The 21,624-nt window shown below is 36.2% G+C and overlaps 2 protein-coding genes across 2 annotated transcripts; both read right to left on the bottom strand.

Annotated features, from left to right (window-relative positions):
* Positions 1 to 15,647, bottom strand: LOC131840833 (uncharacterized). Its single transcript, XM_059189028.1, has 8 exons — positions 15,449 to 15,647; positions 11,691 to 11,878; positions 9,846 to 9,985; positions 7,769 to 7,920; positions 6,835 to 6,947; positions 6,110 to 6,244; positions 1,581 to 1,745; positions 1 to 234 (listed from the first exon to the last, which is right to left on the bottom strand). Exons 1-8 carry the CDS (start codon positions 15,519 to 15,521, stop codon positions 1 to 3), a joined length of 1,200 nt encoding a protein of 399 aa, XP_059045011.1. The 5' UTR covers positions 15,522 to 15,647.
* Positions 15,648 to 19,865: 4,218 nt separating this feature from the next.
* LOC131840733 (methyltransferase-like protein 17, mitochondrial) lies at positions 19,866 to 21,233 on the bottom strand. The gene has a single exon (XM_059188925.1). The coding sequence runs from the start codon at positions 21,177 to 21,179 to the stop codon at positions 19,866 to 19,868; it is 1,314 nt and encodes a 437-aa protein (XP_059044908.1). The 5' UTR covers positions 21,180 to 21,233.
* Between the last annotated feature and the right edge of the window lie 391 nt (positions 21,234 to 21,624).

Here is a 21,624-nt window from a genome sequence, read left to right as displayed (position 1 = left end):
TTATATAAAAGTCCCCTTAACGTCTAACTTGGGCACGTGTTCCACTGCGCGAGCTAACGCAGCGTAATCGCAGCAGAAACTGTGCGTGCCGTCGCTCGGCCGCCATCGCAGCCAGTCGTGTCGCTCGCACGACTCGTCGCAGAATGTAAGTCGGTCGACAACCGTCCGGTTGTAGAACGACGAGTTTATTGATACGAAAGCCGCTGCAGTTTTCTTTCTAGGATCGTACACCAACTGTGAAAGTAATTATTTGATCAGCATCTATAAAAAACTAGCTGTACGCGCGACTTTGTCCGCATGGAATTTTGCAACATTACTTTATTTTTCTAAAATAAAAATTGCCTAACTTATTCCTTATTACATCAGCTACCTGCCGATAAAAGTCCCGTCAAAATCGATCCAACCATTTCAGAGATTAGGCGAACAGACAGGCAAAAAAATTTATTTTAGTGTATGTACCATATTTATATTCATATACATGTAGTAAAAAACGGTTATTTCAATATTACAAACAGACACTCCAATTTTATTTACATGTATAGATGTGTAAACATCCGGCTCGAAGGACCAAAAATTAGTAGTTATTGTTTAATAATCTTGATATGATTTTAATTATCATCGAGTATTTGACACAAAATCACACTTTCATCATCATCTGCCTCTTAGGAGCATCCATCGCGGAGCCCTGGGCACTTGCCCAGTGTGAGGAAGAGGGCTCACACTCTATCCTCCGGTGAAGCTGTAAAGACCAGCTGTGGCCAACAGCATTAGAGTATTTATTTATTTATAATTGTACAATATACATAAATTTACGTATGATAAATTAACAATACACATGGACTCTGTTTAAAGAGTATGGCACTTTCGTAGATGACTCATTCCCATCATGAAATTTAAAATTTAGATCTGTTGTAGTGTCCAGTTAGCTCCTATAGTACGTCTGGTGAAAATTATTTTACTGTATAGTAAGCTTCGTCGGTCAGTTGCATTCTGGTAGGGCCAGTTGGCTTTCTAATCGATTATTACATTTAAAATTAAAATATGATAAATGTTCATGAACAAATACAGCTATCTCCAATATATAAATAGACGGTAAAGTTAATATTTTTAATTTTTGAAAGTGTGGTGTCTGTCAAACGCTTTATTTTTGCTATCACGCGCATGCACTTTTTTTTTAGTCCGAATAGTCCGAAAAGAGAAAGTTTAGGGGTATTGTTAGGGAAAGTACTCTCTGCTACCAAAATGTTAGGGAATTTACTATGTATATATATAGGGAAAAATATGTGTGGAAACGTCTGTCACGTACCTGTATGGTTATGCGGATTTCTTGGGCTTCAGGGTCTCGAAGATATCTTCGCTAGCTTTCCAGTTTCACAGTAGGTTTAACACAGTTCTAATTTATTTTAATTCACAACACAATGCGCGCGCCCGTCAAGGTCGCTGTACGGTCAGTTCAGTACTAGGTAAGGGAGGGGAAGGAAAGACGCGGGAACACAAACTAACGGACTCTAATATAAGTAATAATCTGTGCTTACGATGATACAGGGTAGATTTTGAACAAGTATATTAAGAAACATTACCTTAAAGAAATACAACGGTACAGGTAGCACCCCATTATTATTCTCGTCATCATCCAGGTATAAGTTTTGGGGGTGCCCCTTGTCGTCTGCTAGCGACATCACTCCCATGGTACCAGTGTATACCGTCACAGGAGAGCCGTAAGTGTTTATACGTTGACGTAACGCCTGTAAAAAAATGATATTTTGGTGTATGTACCCTAGCTTCTGCTCGCGGCTTCGCTCGCGTTAATTTATCCCTTTAGGGGTGGAATTTATTAAAATCCTTTCTTAGGGGATGGCTACGTCATAGTAGCTTTATGCAAGCAAAGTCTCAGCCCAATCGGTTTAAAATTGACGAATTTCACATACACTTTCATCCCCTATTTTATCCCCTTGGGGGTAGAATTAATCAAAATCCTTTCTTAGCGGATGCCTACGTCATAACATCTACCCGCAGTATAGTTTTGTATTGAAAAAATAACAGACAGACAGACTTCCCCATTTTCTATATAGAATCACATAATCCAGTCCCTGGTACTAGGATAACATGAGGCGTCAGAAGGTCGACTCACATTCCACGTTTTTGTGTCGTTTTGTGGTGCCTTTGAGACCCGATTTTAGGAACAGAGCAGATTCGTCATGAATCATGAAGTCAGTCATGTCCTCGTGATAAAAAATATTTTCGCGTCAAATATCATTAACATAGATTCAGCGATTTATAGAGCAAGAGCCCACGACTGCCAGACATACGTCATTTTAATAAACGTGAAAGTTCTTGTCTGTGTGTCCCCAACACAGGTAAGAACGATCCCCAAATATGAAACCTGGATCGTGGTTCCTTTGGCAGGTACCAGGTAACAAAGGTGTAAAAAAAATCATACCAAATTCGTTATTTTAAGAAACTCCATATTTTCATATATTGTTCGTAGCACTATTATAACTTGCGCTGCTCATTGCCAGACACGTAGTGTGGTTCCAACCCCCGCCGGACCCCCCTAAACTATACTATTTTAGAAATAAACTTACGTCATTTTAATAAAGCTGAAATTTATATATATTATTGAGAGTTCTCTCAAACTGAGTTTCCTAAATTGCCAGACAGTTTTCTTGGTTCCTTATCATACCAGACTCATTGAAACCGTATATTGGGTAACAACGGTGTATACAATTTCATATCAAATTCGTTATTTTAAGATGCTCCATTTTTTCACATACTGCTCGTAACAGTATTATAACTTGCTCTGCTCATTGCCAGACCCTTAGTGTGGTTCCAACCCCCCGCCGGACCCCCCTAAACTATACTATTTTGTAAATAAACTTACGTCATTTTAATAAAGCTGAAATTTATATATATTATTGAGAGTTCTCTCAAACTGAGTTTCCTAAATTGCCAGACAGTTTTCTTGGTTCTTTATTCCACCAGAATCATTGAAACCGTATATTGGATAACAACGGTGTATACAATTTCATGTCAAATTCATTATTTTAAGATGCTCCATTTTTTCACATATTGTTCGTAGCATTATTATAACTTGCGCTGCTCATTGCCAGACACGTAGTGTGGTTCCAACCCTCCGCCGGACCCCCCTAAACTATACTATTTTAGAAATAAACTTACGTCATTTTAATAAAGCTGAAATTTATATATATTATTGAGAGTTCTCTCAAACTGAGTTTCCTAAATTGCCAGACAGTTTTCTTGGTTCCTTATCATACCAGACTCATTGAAACCGTATATTGGGTAACAACGGTGTATACAATTTCATATCAAATTCGTTATTTTAAGATGCTCCATTTTTTCACATATTGCTCGTAACAGTATTATAACTTGCTCTGCTCATTGCCAGACACTTAGTGTGGTTCCAACCCCCCGCCGGACCCCCCTAAACTATACTATTTTATAAATAAACTTACGTCATTTTAATAAAGCTGAACTTTATATATATTATTGAGAGAACTATTAAACTGAGTTTCCTACCCAATATACGGTTTCAATGAGTCTGGTATGATAAGGTACCAAGAAAACTGTCTGGCAATTTAGGAAACTCAGTTTGAGAGAACTCTCAATAATATATATAAATTTCAGCTTTATTAAAATGACGTAAGTTTATTTACAAAATAGTATAGTTTAGGGGTCCGGCGGGGGTTGGAACCACACTAAGGGTCTGGCAATGAGCAGGGCAAGTTATAATACTGTTACGAGCAATATGTGAAAAAATGGAGCATCTTAAAATAACGAATTTGATATGAAATTGTATACACCGTTGTTACCCAATATACGGTTTCAATGAGTCTGGTATTATAAGGAACCAAGAAAACTGTCTGGCAATTTAGGAAACTCAGTTTGAGAGAACTCTCAATAATATATATAAATTTCAGCTTTATTAAAATGACGTAAGTTTATTTCTAAAATAGTATAGTTTAGGGGGGTCCGGCGGGGGGTTGGAACCACACTAAGTGTCTGGCAATGAGCAGCGCAAGTTATAATACTGTTACGAGCAATATGTGAAAAAATGGAGCATCTTAAAATAACGAATTTGATATGAAATTGTATACACCGTTGTTACCCAATATACGGTTTCAATGAGTCTGGTATGATAAGGAACCAAGAAAACTGTCTGGCAATTTAGGAAACTCAGTTTGAGAGAACTCTCAATAATATATATAAATTTCAGCTTTATTAAAATGACGTAAGTTTATTTCTAAAATAGTATAGTTTAGGGGGGTCCGGCGGGGGGTTGGAACCACACTACGTGTCTGGCAATGAGCAGCGCAAGTTATAATAGTGCTACGAACAATATATGAAAATATGGAGTTTCTTAAAATAACGAATTTGGTATGATTTTTTTTACACCTTTGTTACCTGGTACCTGCCAAAGGAACCACGATCCAGGTTTCATATTTGGGGATCGTTCTTACCTGTGTTGGGGACACACAGACAAGAACTTTCACGTTTATTAAAATGACGTATGTCTGGCAGTCGTGGGCTCTTGGGCTATTAGTTGTGAAAAAAAAATAACAAACAGATGAACACGCGCATGTGCATTTACTATATATATATATTCTAGATGGACTCATAATTCAGTTCCTAGTACTAGGATAACATGAGGCGTCAGAAGGTCGACTCACATTCCACTTTTTGTGCTCTACGAGAGAGAGATTTTAGGAACAGAGCAGATTCGTCATGAATAACGAAGTCAGTCATGTCAGTCCTCGTGATAAAAAATATCTTCTCGTCAAATATCATTAACATAGATTCAGCGATTTAGTTGTGAAAAAAAATAACAAACAAATAACAACGCGCATGTGCATTTACTATATATAGGTATATATTCTAGATGGAGTCATAATAGTCCCTGGTACTAGGATAACATGAGGCGTCAGAAGGTCGACTCACATTCCACGTTTTTGTGTCGTTTTGTGGTGCCTTTGAGACCCGATTTTAGGAACAGAGCAGATTCGTCATGAATCACGAAGTCAGTCATGTCAGTCCTTGTGATAAAATTTTCACGTCAAATATCATAAAGATTGTTTCAGCGGTTTAATTGTAAAAAAATAACAAACAGAGAACATACTTCCGCATTTACGATACATATTAGTCACGTAATTTAGTACCCTATGTTGTAACTGGCTAATCAGATATGTATTTTATATTCTAAATTTGTATTTGAATTTATAGTTCTTTTTTCTTTTTCTTGCTGGTATTATCCACATCCCTGTGGGTGTTCCGGATGGTGCAATATGTGGTTGTACTGGTGGTGTCTACGTCCCTGTTTCGATCCTTCAAGAGGTATGGATGTGATAGAATATGTTATATAGGTTATATATTTTGTCTCGGTAAGTTTAATGTTAGCAAAGCCTACAGTATACTGTAAACTCTACTGAACTAGAATTAGACTTTTAAATTAATTTATTGATCTTCCCTTACCGCCATATACATAGATACATATATTAAAAGAATAAAATAAAATTATATATTATACATCAGAAAAATATAGTACTGTTTTTTAAGATGCTATATTTTGTATAGGCAAATATTTTATATTTTCTGATGTTATTTCTTTTGATAATATTGGAATTTTTGTTTGGTGGTGTTATATGTATATAATATTTTTTTTTTTTAAATGTGATAAAATTTTACTTTATAGACAAGATGTGTAGTTGTAGTAAATAAAATTTCATTTTTAGAATATTTCAAAAGCAGTGATATGTCTGCTGATGTTTTTTAAGAAACGCATGGTAGGTATATGTAGGGTTGGCAAAATATTTCTTTTTGTAATTCCATTTTTTTTTGCTTTTTGACCATTTCTGATTAAGGGGGAGTGTTGTAACTGGCTAATCAGATATGTATTTTATATTCTAAATTTGTATTTGAATTTATAGTTCTTTTATATACATTCTTGTTTTTTTGATACTTCAATTCATTCTTTCTGTTGTCAATATGTTAGTTCTCTATTATTAATATATTTTCTCCGTTTACCTAGTCTTCTTTCTTATTACTACAACACCCTAGTATTAGGACAACATGAGGTGTGAGAAGGTCGACTCACAGATTCCACAGCGGTCCAGTCGCCCGCGTTCCCGCGCTGCCACTGCGGCGCGCAGTTCACGTAATGGTAGGAGGCCTGCTGCTGTCCTCGCATGATGAAGTCAGCTCGCGCTGCGAGATGACCACGTGACAGATACTGCAATTATACATTATTTCAACATATAAATAATAAATATCATCATTGCGCCTTTTTCTGCCTCTACATGTACTCTAATTCACGCGGAAAAGATTTTTTCGGACTACTCTAGTGATGTTGGCCGCTGCTGATCTTTACAGCTTCACCGGACGATAGGGGGCGAGTGCAGATTCTGTAGAAGGACATCTACCGTCAGTTCGAAATGATTTCGAGCCAAGAAGAACTGATGAGAGAAAACATTATCCAATAATCTTATAAAAAAACATTTCCTTTCTAAAAAAACTTATTATAAAATTGAAGAATTTATAAATGATAATAATGTTTTTTTATAGAAAATATCTAACTAGCGCAGACAATGTTAGCAGATTGAACAAAGATTGAGTGCGTTGCGGTTTTTATGTTGATTGTCGCATGCCTAATTCTTGTTAATGTAAATCTACTTAAAACATCTATTCAAAAGAGCAACACACAAGTTGCTCATTCTTCTTGTGATGAGACTGCGTTCCGAATGAGTGGTAAAATAAAAAAATGTGACTATTCAAAAGTGCTTATATTAAGTTTATTTGAATAAACACGTTAATCAGACTCACCTGTGCGCCACTAACGTACTTCTTATACATCCCTGGTCCCAGCAGTGCGTCGAGCCGCTGGTTCTGCTGCTTATATGCTTTATTTATGTTCACTTTACTGAACAAATGAGTATCTGTAACATGCAATATTCATAATGAATTATTTTATATATAAAATTCTCGTGTCACAATGCTAGTTACCATACTCCTCCGAAACGGATTAACCGATTTTTATAAAGTTTTATATGCATATTCAGACGATTCTATCTTTCACATCGATCTAATTTTCATACCCCTAAGTGTTAAGGATTTTTTGGTCAATTTTGTTTCATTTTTAATGTTGCATTAAAATACATTATATATATATATATATATATATATATATATATATATAATGTATATATATATATAGATACAACACCCTACATTTTCGCCCTTCTATCACCAACTCCTATTTTTAATACCTAATATAATTTATATGGCAAAACAGTTTAATAAATAAAATTCTCGGTACTCGTTACCAAACTCCTCCGAAACGGCTTTACAGATTAACTTAAGCTTAAACATATCGGGTAGGTCTGAGAATTGCCCAACATCTACCCCTCAATGATAAGGGTGACCTACCCCTAACATATATTTTTTGACATTTTTTTTAATAACTTTCATTATGAAAAATTATCATTGAAAAGTACAACTTTAAATTTTCACCGTTTTACCATCAATTCCTGTTGAAAAATAGATAGTAGCCGATTCTCAGGCCTACTGAATATGCATATAAAATTTGATCAAAATCGGTCAAGCCGTTTCAGAGGAGTATGGTAACTAACATTGCGACACGAGAATTTTATATATAAGATTCGCTTTAAATCCGCGGGAACAATTAAGTCTAATATATAAAATTCTGGTGTTACAGCGTTAACAAAACTCCTCTGAAAATGTAAAGAACACATCTTACCGTAGAACTTTCTGGAGCCATGTTTGGGAGCTGATTGATGGTAAAGATTCCTCGGCGTCAATTCATATTTTACGTACAACGTTGTAAGCAAGGCTCGATCAAAGCACGCTTCATATAATGGAAAAATTTTGTTCTTGACTGTGTACCCAACCCTGAAAAAACACATTTTTTTCTTGTTGATGATAATTGTAAGATGGGGTATTGATACTGGACGAATCTTTGTCACGATTGTAAGATCCACTAATAATGATGACGATTTAGTCTTTGAAGCCGGCTACCGCAAGGGAAACCCCAAGTAGCTCCGTGACTTGTGACACGGGTGTAGGTTTAAAAGGACCTTTTAGAACGCATTAACACTCACCTTCACTACTTGCAGCTTCACCCAGGCCCAGCCAAGACCAGAACAAAACCATTTCTAATACAATTCACTTTAGTATCCAAAACATAACCGGCACGCTCTGCGCTCGTCGACTGAATGCCGCGGCTCACCCAACGAAAGAGGATTATTCAACTACCGACCTCCGTATTTATAGACCGAAGTCAGTGTAGTAGGGAGAGAAACGAGGGTAACGGTTATCTTATGACTAACAACTTAGTTCGGTCTATAAATACTAGATGGCGCTATTTACAATATTTGCAATAATCTTTACATTGGGTACTGTATTAGTACTAAACACAAACTACCTTCTTTTAATATATTTTTAAAATATCGGATTTTTTCTACAATATTAATGTGAACTCTAACATAATGGAATAGTGGTAATGTGTCCTTTTACGCAAGTAAAACTATCTAAGCACATATTATCGATATAATAAAAAAAATTGTATGAATGAATGAATGAAACTCTATAATAGAATAGAATAGAAATAATCTTTATTCAAATAAACTTAATATGAGCACTTTTGAATTGTCAGTTTTTTTTATTCTACCGCTCATTCGGAACGCAGACTCATCACAAGAAGAATGAGCAAGAAACTTGTGTGTTGTTCTTTTAAATAAATATTGTTTTAATTAGATTCACATTAACGAGGATTAGGCATGCGACAATACTCTCTAACTCTTTATTGTTCCTCTCACAGAAAATATGTTACACAATCTATACATATAAATAAAATTGGAGTGTCTGTTTGTAATATTGAAATAATCGTTTTATACTACATGCATATAAATATAAATCAGGAACTTACACCAAAATAATATTTTTTTTAAAAATTATCTGTCTGTCGGTCTATTTGTTCCGGCTAATCTCTGAAATGGCTGGACCGATTTTGACGGAACTTTTTTTGGCAGGTAGCTGATGTAATAAAGAGTAACTTAGGCAACTTTTATTTTAGAAAATTAAAGTTAAATTCCATGTGGACGAAGCCGCTGGTAGTTATGTATAAAATGATAAAAATAAACAATACAAACAGGTAACAATGGGCGGCCTTATAGCTAAAAAGTGATATTAGAGACGAAATTTTTCTTTTTATGCATAAAAAGAAAAATTTCGTCTCTATATATATTACAATCACTTTTTAGCGATAAGCCGCAAGGTGCAATTCATCTGGAATGTTTCTATGAGATCTAACTAAAATATCTTCATTTTTGAGAAGAATTAGAAGGCCCTGCTATAGACCTACTATTGCAGACTTTTATGATATATCAAATAATCCTAAGGTAGGTGTGTAGATATGAATGTGGATAGTTATAAGGGCAGAGGAGGACCGAAAAAGAGATGGTTGGACTGTGTAAAAGATGATATGGTGAGAAAGGGAGTAAATAACGGAATGACTGCGAACAGAGACGAATGAAAGAGAAAAACATACTACACCGGCCCCAAATAAATGGGATAAGGAAGAAGCAGATGATGATGATGTCAAATCTACTCTACTCGCTGATCTGTAATAGTTATTAATCATCTAGCAGTTCTTTTGTGTACTCCCGCGATACAGGTTAATGTATAATCAACTTTACAATATTTACATACTAAAAAAAATTAAATATCTAGTTTCAAGTTAGGGTAAGAAACCACTAAACCAAGACGCTCTCATGCCTGTTACACGCGTGTAAGAAATATGTCATGATTTGTGATACCTGATGAGGGAATTATCTTTATAGCATCCTCCATTCATCTCCTCCACTGTAGCAGTGGGGAACATATTGCAACGAATGTCTGTAAACTGTCCAATCCATCGCCCAACACGGAATGTTGAATTAACAATGCAATGCGCTTCCTACAAACAACAAAGATAAAATAAATAACCGTGGACAATTAACACAACGGGGCCCAATTAGACCCTATTGCTAGCAATGTACCATCTCTGGGTGACCTCCACGTTCCCTCTGGAAACCGTCGTGATAAATTCCCGGTGATTTTTTATCATATACTGACCTGATCTAACATCCTCCACTGGTGCCCCACCAACGTTTATCGTTAGCGCAGGCGGGTGCACCATTACATTATCGTCTATCGAAAAAGAAATTAATGCAGCGCCATCTAGTCCTACGGTAAGCAGAGCTTGTGTGTACTGGACAACTGACATAAATACTTAGATTGTTTTGTAAATACATATATAATATTATTATTGACGAAATACATAAATACATTATATATTGACGACCTCGGTGGTCTAGCGGTCTAGCACACCGCATTACGACCGATGGTCGTGGGTTCGATTCCTCGCACGGCACAAACATTTGTATTCATGAGTATGATTGTTTGTATCGGTCTGGGTGTTTTCTATGTATAATATGTATGTATTTACAAAAAAAAAATATCTATGTATATGTATCAGTTATCTAGTACCCATAACACAAGCTCTAGCTAGCTTAACTTGGGTCTAGATGGCTCTGTGTGAATTGTCCTGAGATTATTATTCTATATATATAATAATAATTATATATATAGAAAACACGCAGACCGATACAAACAATCATAACGAGATGGGACCTTCCTACAATCATACAAAGAACAAATAAATAAATAAATAACCCTGTAGAATTAACACAGCGCCATCTAGTCCCACGGTAAGCAGAGCTTGTGTTATGAGTACTACAAGATGGGGCCTACTCTACACCTACAGGGCGGGTAATGGCGCCGGAGAGGGGAGGAAAAGTGATCTTTAATAATGTGGACTCCGATTACTACCAATGTACGGTACATTGGTAGTAATCGGAAGTCAAGTTGACCTCCACGCGGTTCCCGCTGGAAACCATCGTGATAAATTCACCAGGAATTTAACTGGCCGAATAATCTGACCTCATGTTGATCTTATCATCCTCCACTGGTGCCCCGCCAGCGTAAACCGTTAGAGCAGGCGGGTGCACCATTCCATTATGGAATACTTTCGGTTCTAATATATAGAAAGTGGCCAAACACATCACCTAACTGCCTGTAACTTCATGTTGTCCTGGTACTTTCACTGTATCACATTTATTATTTTACTAGACACACGCCCCGGCTTTGCACGGGTGTACATGTTTTATATATACAAACCTTTCTTTAGAATCACTCTATCTATTAAAAAAAACCGCTTCAAAATCCGTTGCGTAGTTTTAAAGATTCAAAATTCATAAAATTCAAAATTCAAAAATCATTTATTCATGTAGGACATTTTAGCCGCTTATGAACGTCAAATTTTTACATTATAATTTTATTTTTTTCCCTACCGTCCAGTTCGGTATATAGATCCAATTGAGAAGAACTGGCAAGAAACTCAATTGAATTACTTTTTTTTTTAAAGCCAGTTTATTTACAATGTATATTTATATAGGTGTCTATGTCTAACATTAAATGAAAATTTAAGCATACATAGGGATAGACAGAACTTTGTTCTATACTATGTAATGATAACAGCATGAAACTGTCCTCACTTCATGCTCATCCTATTATAACCCGCTGGTACATCATTCCATTATTATCAATGAAAAAAAACTTACCACGGAATCTATACCAGTAGTAACATTTGCGGTAACCACACGTCGGCCTCTCCCCGGACACGCCACCAGGATAGTCTCAGATCTCCTCAACGATATGGTGCCTGCGTCATCCGGGGTAAGGAACTCCCCATCACGGATGTACACTGCTGATGGTAGACCGAAATCCTTGTTCAGATCTAGCGTGCATCCTGGTAAAGTGTTTTTTTTATAGAATGTAACCTATACATATAAATAAAATTGGAGTGTCTGTTTGTAATATTGAAATAACCGTTATTTACTACATGCATATGACTATAAATACAGTACATACACCAAATTAACATGTTTTTAAATTATATTATTGTATGGGCAATAGTTGTATTGTGTGAAAAGATTTTGTTTGAGACAAATAAAGATTATTATTTCTTAAACTTAAAAAAAATCTCATCTCCCCTCTTAAGGAGAGGAGATGGCAACTTACCCCCGGTAGAAGCACAGTCGGCCGGGGTTCAGGGCCCCAGGGAGAGAAACCGGCGTACAATGCGGGCAGAATCTAAGAGCACCGCTTTCTGCATCTTTCCCGGGAGTGAGCCGCCCCGGAATCCCAACCGTCTGAGATGTTGTTCCAGACTGGTTGGGATAAGACCGTTCACCGACATAACGATTGGAATTATTATTATTATTATTAATTCTTTGCTGTATAGAGTATATTTTTAAACTTTCATGTTTAATATACATTGTTTAAATTATTAACCGGAACTTTCGTTAAACAATCTGGTGACAGTACACGAAAAAACTGCTGTCACCTATCTACATTGACATCACTGTTACTCTAGTCAGCTCGTGACCACGGCTAGTGCAACCTAGGCGAAACGTCGAGAGAGGTAAATACCTTTATTTGCCATAAAATTATTCGTATTAAGACTCAGTTAATAATTTAAACAATGTATAGGGTATATTTGACACAAAACTATATAATATGTTGAGTTTTGATGTACAATTCTTTTTTGTGTCAATATTTTAAAAAGAGAGAATGTCGAATTTTTTGTGTCAATTAGATATTTAGAAATTTTTGCAATAAACATATTTTTTCTATTCAGCTTTTCTATTAGTATTTTCTTTTCCTAAAACGAGCCGTCCACATAATAAATAAATATTTAAAAGTCATGAAATATATATAAAAAATATCTGTGGTGAATTTACGGATAGCCCGCACCGCTGCCTAGCGACGAGAGATTTTAGAAAATTACATTGTTATCATAGCAGACCGAATCCCTTCTTATGTGATATAACTAATTTTCTAATTGAAATAATTTTATTTACATAACTTTATTGTACAACAAAGAACCTAAAATAAAAAAGCTTAAAAATATAATCATCATCATCATCATCATCGCAGCCCGGAAGACGTCCACTGCTGGACATAGGCCTCCCCCAAAGATCTCCACCACGATCGGTCCTGCGCTGCTCGCATCCAATGCCAAGAATTGCGACTTTGAAGTGGCAATGGGCAGGGCACATAGCTCGTAGGACAGATGGCCGTTGGGGCAGTAAAGTTCTCGAGTGGCGACCACGGACCGGAAGACGCAGCGTGGGAAGGCCTCCAGCAAGGTGGACCGACGATCTGGTCAAGATCGCGGGAAGGCATTGGATAAAAATATAATATAATAACTAAAATATATTATTAAAAGGGGTCCCTTTAGGTAAAGTTCCGAAGATACTGGCAGCGTTCCCTCTTTGAATAGCTAGACTAATTCTTTGTCCGAGGTAGCTGCCAGCTCTTCGGTCTTCTGTGATGTCGACTAACCTTTTCGTTATTTCTTTGAAGTCTTATAGCGCTAAGACTCCACGGACCAAGGGTCTCAAGCGACACCGAATGGGACAAAATCATATTCGGAGCCTAGATCCCTGTATTTATTAATTTTCTGTATATATCATTTATATCATTCAACCACTGTAAATAACCGAAAATACACATTTATGTTTTATACTAGCTGTACCTGCGACTTCGTCCGCGTGGAATTTAACTTTAATTTTCTATAATAAAAGTTGCCTAAGTTACTCCATATTACATCAGCTATCTGGCAAAAAAGTCCCGTAAAAATCGGTCCTGCCATTTCAGAGATTAGCCGGAATAAACAGACAGACAGTCAAAAATTGTAAATAATGTTAATTTGGTGTATGTACCGTATTTATATTCATATGCGTGTAGTAAAAAACGGTTATTTCAATATTACAAACAGACATTTATATGTAGATATAGATGTATAAATTAGCGAATAGACTGAGCCTATGCGGTAGAAAGAATTAGACAATTAACAGACGTGGCGACAGCTAAACTTATCTACTTTAGCTATTTTCATAGCATAATGTCGTATTGTATTTTGTTATGGGGCAAAGCAGCTGATATAAATACAGTATATATTTTGCAAAAGAGGGCCCCCCTCTGATCGATCCCCCGTCCACTTCAAACGGGGATCTACATTACGACGGCCTGAGCCGAGGTTCGAATCCCTAGCAGTGCCCTTAGACTAAAGTCGTATCGGTCAGGCGGGAGTTGGCCGTCAGCCGCTCCATAAGTCCTTCCTTTGGTTTGGTGCCATCTGCACTCGCCCCCTATCGTCCAGTGAAGCTGTAAAGGCCAGCTGCGGCCAACAGCATTAGTGTAGTCCGAAAAAAAAACAGAAGAGGGCCATCCGCTCCATTTACGGTATGGGTTCCAAGGAGTCTTTGTGTGAATGTTTTAAAGAATCAAATATCCTCACCGTTGCTTCTCAATACATTTACGAAAATATTATGTATGCCAGGAAAAATATTGACAATTTAAAAAAAGTTAATGAGTACACTAGTTAAAGCTTACGTAATTACAACAAACTAGTTTTTCCTATGTGTCGTTTGGCTTTTGCAAAACAAATTACTAACTTTTGTTAGTAATTTGTTTTAAGGAAACTGCGTAAGGTTTTACAACAAACTGCTGTGTCCTCAATTTGCCAGAAAAAAGATTGAAATATCTTATAAAACAGTATATAATAAAATTTAAGAGTTTTTAAATGATAATAATGTTTTTGTAGAAAATATCTAACTTAAAAGTCATAGCGCTGATAGTGTTATCTGATTTAACAAAGATTGAGTGCGTAGCGGTTTCTATGTTGATTGTTGCATGCCTAATCCTTGTTAATGTGTGTTTACTTCGAACAACATTTATTTAAAAGAGTAACACGCAAGTTTCTTGCACATTCTTCTGGTCATGAGTCTGCTTTCCAAATGAGTGGTAGAATAAAAAAAATGTGACTTATCAAAAGTGCTTATTATATATATTTATAGTGTTTTATGTTAGGTTCATTAGATAGAGATAGAAATAGAAATAATATTAACATATAAAGATTATTTCTAATTCTATTCAATGAAAACAAGCAAATCTTTTCACTGTATAATATTACTATAGATAAGCCAGACATCACTATGTTCAATTTAGACCATACTTAAGTTTGACAAATTGTTATGCGATTTTTAAAAAGTTATACTACAGTCAAAAATTCCTATTCGACATGACATGTGGGGTTTTGACTTAACATATAAATCTAAACTAAAAAAAGTTATTCATTCTAATTTAAAACATTTATAAAATAAAATATATGAGATTCTAAGTTTAAATATAAGTCACTTTACGTGTACAGAAGCAGTAATAAATAGGCACAAGGCTGTACAAGATCATTAAAAAACAAAGCTGTATATTTTAATTGTCTGTGACGTTGATTTATTCAAACAAAAAAACTCACCGCCATTGACTTTGTAGATTGTATTGAAGATAAATAAAAATATTACTATACACTTCAAACTTCGCGTTTCCATCTTGTGTTCACAAATACGAATTATAACAGTACCAAAAACTGTACTGTACAAATGAACGGTATCGCCAACTTTTGCGTAGCGATTGCAAACATTTCCTGAAATGTTTTTCCCGCCAAAAAATGCACGTAGTTTAATCAAAGATCGGAGAGTAAATGAATAATGAATGAGTTTTATTGTAAAATGTACTACGCAACGCGCATGCCATTCGTGTTTGTTCAATAATGTATTGTGTCTACGTCAGGTAACGTAGGCTATTAATTTTACACTAATTATCCCCTACCATTTGCTTTTCATTAGATTCTAGTTATAAATGGTACGTTAATTGACTCGAATCTATAAAATCAGTTTCTGACTCAATTTTATGTAAACATTTTTAATGCTTTGGATATTACGCCATCGGCCACTTTTTGTATTTTCAATGGATTTTTATAAACACAAATTATATAGAGATGCAACAAATTTCATAAATCTATCGAGATCGACGTTCTATATATCTCTGTGTTGGCACCGCTGTCTCACCTATTTCAGCCGCCAAAATTTTGCCGTCAGATTGCTTTGTATGCTATCTTTAAAGGGTAAAATATGGTAGTCAAATTACCAGAGGCATAACACCTTAAGTCTTCGGAATGGCAGCCTCGGTGGTCTAGTGGTTTCACATACCGCTTTACTATCCGGTGGTCGTGGGTTCGATTCCTCACACATTTATATTCATGAGTGTGATTGTTTGTATCGGTCTGGGTGTTTACTATGTATAATATGTATTTATTCACAAAAAAAAATGCATCCATGTATTTACATCAGTTGTCTAGTACCCATAACACAAGCTCTGCTTAGCTTGGGACTAGATTGCGTTGTGTGAATTGTCCTGAGATATTATTATTATTATAAATGGGAATGGTAGGGAAACTACGCTCTGCTACCAAAATGTTAGGGAAAGTACTATGTATATATATAGGGAAAAATATGTGTGGAAACGTCTGTCACGTACCTGTATGGTTCTGCGGATTTCTTGGGCTTCAGGGTCTCGAAGATATCTTCGCTAGCTTTCCAGTTTCACAGTAGGTTTAACACAGTTCTAATTTATTTTAATTCACAACAAAATGTGCGCGCGCGTCAAGGCCGCTGTACGGTCAGTTCAGTACTAGGTAAGGGAGGGGAACAGAAACCGCGGGAACACAAACTAACGGACTCTAAAATAATAATCTGTGCTTACGATGTTACAGGGTAGATTTTGAACAGGGAACATATGAGAACTAGGACCTAAAATTGTGACGTTTTTTTAACGAATTATAATGGAATGATGCACCAGCCTGCACCAACGGTATACGCATGCGGGGGCATGCGTAAAACACCAGTGGAGGATAAAACGAGCATGAAGTCAGGTCAGTTAATCCCTCTTGACAAATGGCAATTTACCACAATAGTTTCCAGGGGGTATCGCGTCGAGGTGAACAGTCCGCATTACTACAGATAATATAATATTACATAGCATTACCACAGATAATATAATATTACATACATAGCATTACTAACAATCCCCATCCCCGTCGGTATGTATTTACCGCCGTCACATTGGTTTGTTATCGGTGTTTCTAGAGTTAGTTAGAAATGTAAATTGGCAGGAGATTACTTAGAGTTGGTGTTACTGCTTACCAGTGCCGGATTTATATTTTTTACTAGCTGTACGGGACTTCGTCCGCGTGGAATTTAACTTTATTTTTCTAAGACAAAAATAGCCTAAGTTACTCATTATATCAGCTATCTGCCAAAAAAAGTCCCATCAAAATTGGTCCAGCCATTTCAGAGATTAGCCGGAACTAACAGACAGACAGACAAAAATTGTAAAAAATGATATTTTGGTGTATTTATATTTATATGCATGTAGTAAAAAACGGTTATTTCAATATTACAAACAGACACTCGAATTATTTATATATATAAGTGTAGGTCACTTTATTTCCGCCGCCCCATTTATATACCTTTCTAAAATAATTATTTTCCTTTTGTAAAGTAAGTAAGTATAGGTCTTAAACTAAATAAACTGCTGCCCTCATCTATCACACACGCGATAATATAGGTTTCAGGAATCAGTTTCTATAGGGATTTATTTAAAGTATAAAAAATCATGAGAGAACAAGTGAACGTGTTTCATTTTTATAGTCTCAAATCAGACAGTCCTCCCTCTAAAATCTGCCGCCCCTAGGACACTGCCTATATTGCCTATTTGTATATCTATAACTGCCACTTACCATCAGGTAGGTTGTCAACATATTTTCCGTTCCAATTATAATACATAAAAATGTCTTCAGTGGTTCCAGGTCAACCTTCAAAAAGGATGTTAATTACTTAACGCATTATGTATCATTACATAATATAAAACAAGTCGCTGTCGCTGTCTGTCCGTCCCTATGTATGCTTAAATGACAGCCTCGGTGGTCTAGTGGTTTAGCACACCGCTTTACTATCCGATGGTCGCGGGTTCGATTCCTCGCACGGTACAAACATTTGTATTCATGAGTATGATTGTTTGTATCGGTCTGGGTGTTCTATGTATAATATGTATTTATTTACAACAAAAAAACAAATATCCATGTATTTATATCAGTTGTCTAGTGCCCATAACACAAGCTCTGCTTACCTTGAGACTAGATGGCGCTGTGTGAATTGTCCTGAGATATTATTATTATTATTAAATCTCTAAAACTACGAAACGGATTTTGAAGCGGTTTTTTTAATAGATAGAGTGATTCAAGCGGAAGGTTCCTATGTATAATACATGTACACCCGGGCGAAGCCGGGCCGAGCTAGTTAATTAATAAATGTAAATTAAAATTTATTACAGAGATTACTGGGCGAGGAAGATGACAAATCTAAAAAGAAGATTCTAGTGAAATCCAAAGACAACCGGAAACAAGTCGGTGTCGCGATCTGTCCGTCCTTGTTTACTTAAATCTTTAAAACTACGCAATGGATTTTGAAGCGGTTTTTTTAATAGATAGAGTGATTAAAAAAAATGGAATTCAATTGAGTTTCTTGCCAGTTCTTCTCAATTGGATCTATATACCGAACTGGACGGTAGGGAAAAAAAATTATAATGTAAAAACTTGACGTTCATAAGCGGCTAAAATGTCCTACATGAATAAATGATTTTTGAATTTTGATTCAAGAGGAAGGTTTATACATATACTACATGTACCGGGGCGAGTAGATAGTTTAAAATAAACAAATAAATCTTAATCAATCTTCAGTATATCAGGAAAATTCCAAGTGTTACGTTAACAAAACATCATTATATGCTCTCATTAGTATTCTTTTTAACAATAATAATTTAAAGAATACCAGTGACGTATCATAATTGCAACCTTAAAACAATACTGGAGGTAGAAAGGAATCTAAATATATATAGGTAACTCAAAGGTGACCGACATAGTGATCTATCAACGCACAGCCCAAACCACTGGACGGATCGGGCTGAAATTTGGCATGCAGGTAGATGTTATGACGTAGGCATCCGCTAAGAAAGAATTTTGATTAATTCTACCCCCAAGGGGATAAAATAGGGGATGAAAGTTTGTATGAAACTTTGTCAATTTTAAACCGATCGGGCTGAGACTTTGCATGCATAAAGCTACTATGACGTAGGCATCCCCTAAGAAAGGGTTTTGATTTGAAATTAACGCGAGTGAAGCTGCGGGCAAAAGCTAGTTGTTAATAACGCGGCCTAACGGATTATTTGCTCGCAATATACCACCTACACGCAATCGCCTGGAAATAGTTATCATTAATTCAGCACTATAATCAGTTCTGACTTCACGGGCTATCATCCTCCTCTGGTGCCCCGCCAGCGCAGGCAGGAGTACCCTTCCATCCGCCTACTACGCCACCAAGGAAGAAGACATCGTCCACTATATCCGGATGAAGACTAACATAAACTTGAGGGTGACGCAACTGGAATCGAGTCACAACGCGAGCTTCAAATTATTCGTGGCACGGGTCTCCATGCGAAATATAAGACCCATTCCTATCTCTTGTCACACTTTTCAACCTCCCTCCGTCTCCTTGTCACACTTAGTCGACCCCTCCCTCCCCTCGTCACACTTTGTCGACCCCCCCCCCCCTTTCTCCTTGTCACACTTAATCGACCCCTCATTCCCCTTGTCACACTTCATCGACCTCTTACCCCTTTAACATATCATATAGTATAATTTATTGATTGATCGAATAATTGTGATGTCAATCAAATGAGTTTTAATTTCCATTCGGACTCATGCTTCTCTCTTTCTTTCAAAATTGTATGTTTTAAAAACTATAAAATAAAATAAAAATTATTTATATATTACAACTTTATTTTACAGGTAACAAATCTCCCCAATTGCTGGATCTCGCACATCTGTACGTAGTTTGGTCGTATTTGGCCTTAGAAAATATGATTTCTTTCAATTCCCCTTGTGCTGTACATAATTTACAAATGGTGTGACCAGAACGGACGATTGGAGCTCGTACAACCCGCGGCCATTGGGGATCGTCAGATGGACGGGCACCTTTCCTTAAAATTACATATGAAAACAGATCTGCCATTACTTCCGATTTGGACGAAATCGGTAGTGGTTCGTACTTCATTATAAAATTACATGGAGTCTGATGTTCTAAGTATCTCGGGCAGACATTATCGTTTGGGCATGGAGAAAATGCATAACCACTATTCTTATCCTTTGGCAAATTTAATATAAACTCGCGAGCTTCATTTACAATTCGGAACCCAGCATTCGTGCCTTGCTCGACTATTATTAAAAACTCCTCCGTTTTATTCCACAACTTCTGTATTGTTTCCATCCGACTCTTCATACTTGGCATTTCGAATAGTGTGTAAGCGGATAACACTATGCTGTACTTCAAATCGGAAGAAGCAGGTAAGAATTGTCTTTGGAAGTAATTCTTAAATGGGAACTCCACATTGTCTTTGCCTTGGCACAGTATTAGACGAGACAAATCATGCATATGTTGAGACGTGTCTACACAAAAATACTCGAATATATCTCCATGCCAAAAATTGTTTATGGCCCAAGTACCAGTCCCAACACCAGATCCGAAATCAAAGAAGCTGCGCGGTATATAATCTGGGTATTTTTTTCTAATTTCATCCAACACACGTACCAGGATAGCATATTCGGGAGCAGCTCTCGCCATTAAATACTGCAAGCATGTAGGTTTATCATATGAAATATTACCCCACCTGTAAACATTCTTTTTAAGCACGTTAAAAACTGATGTCTCTATCTTTTTCTTGTATTTCTCATCTTCAACTGTTAATTCTTCATTAATGTTAGAACGATACTTTTTAGAAACACTATCGTAGATTTTAGTAGCTTTCGCATTAATGTCGTCGTCCTCCGGTGGTAGTAGCCTTGAACGGAGATAATTGCTTAATTTTATGCTATCCTGGTACATAGATTTCGCTCCAGTATCTTCTATTATTATTTTTATCGCCTTCTGAATGTCTGGGGGCACAGCAGCTGTCTTTACCCGAGTTGTTCCCGGATGTTTCCTAGGTTTGAACTGTTTCGTATCGAAATTTTCTTTGATGGTAGCATCTATTGCTACTCTAGTGGAGAAGTTTGCATTAATTGTTAAATATGTAAACTTTAACTTTCTATACATTTTGTGCAATTGTAAACAAAAAACTTAATAAGAAATAATTATAACCTCACTGTTTTCAATATATCAAAATAAATAATACACCTACTTTTTTTTGGTTCAATTTTTGCCGTCACAGGAAAAGGCAAAAGGACTCAGCCCATACAGCCATTGTCAAATATAGAGCATCTATGTATAGTGTATTTATTTGACCTATGATAATTTATGCTGTCATTTTTATACCAGTTTTACCATTTAAAACAGCTAGTCGTACCTGGAAAGAGTTTTTATTTGGTGAATTAGAACATGGACAAACAGCAGGTAAAAGTACACCCGATAGTAGTAATATACAAGTATTTTTAATGAAATAATAATTTATTCATTTGTAAACGGTTCGGGTACATCACAAGATGTTATGGAAAATAGTAGTCTTTACAAATTGCTTGTATGAAGTTTACAAATATGTAAA

The sequence above is a fragment of the Achroia grisella genome, unplaced genomic scaffold, assembly GCF_030625045.1.
Source record: "Achroia grisella isolate CSIRO2021 unplaced genomic scaffold, CSIRO_AGI_Agris_v1 utg149, whole genome shotgun sequence".
In the NCBI taxonomy this organism is placed as follows: Eukaryota; Metazoa; Arthropoda; class Insecta; order Lepidoptera; family Pyralidae; genus Achroia; species Achroia grisella.
This window is presented reverse-complemented; position numbering and strand designations above follow the sequence as displayed.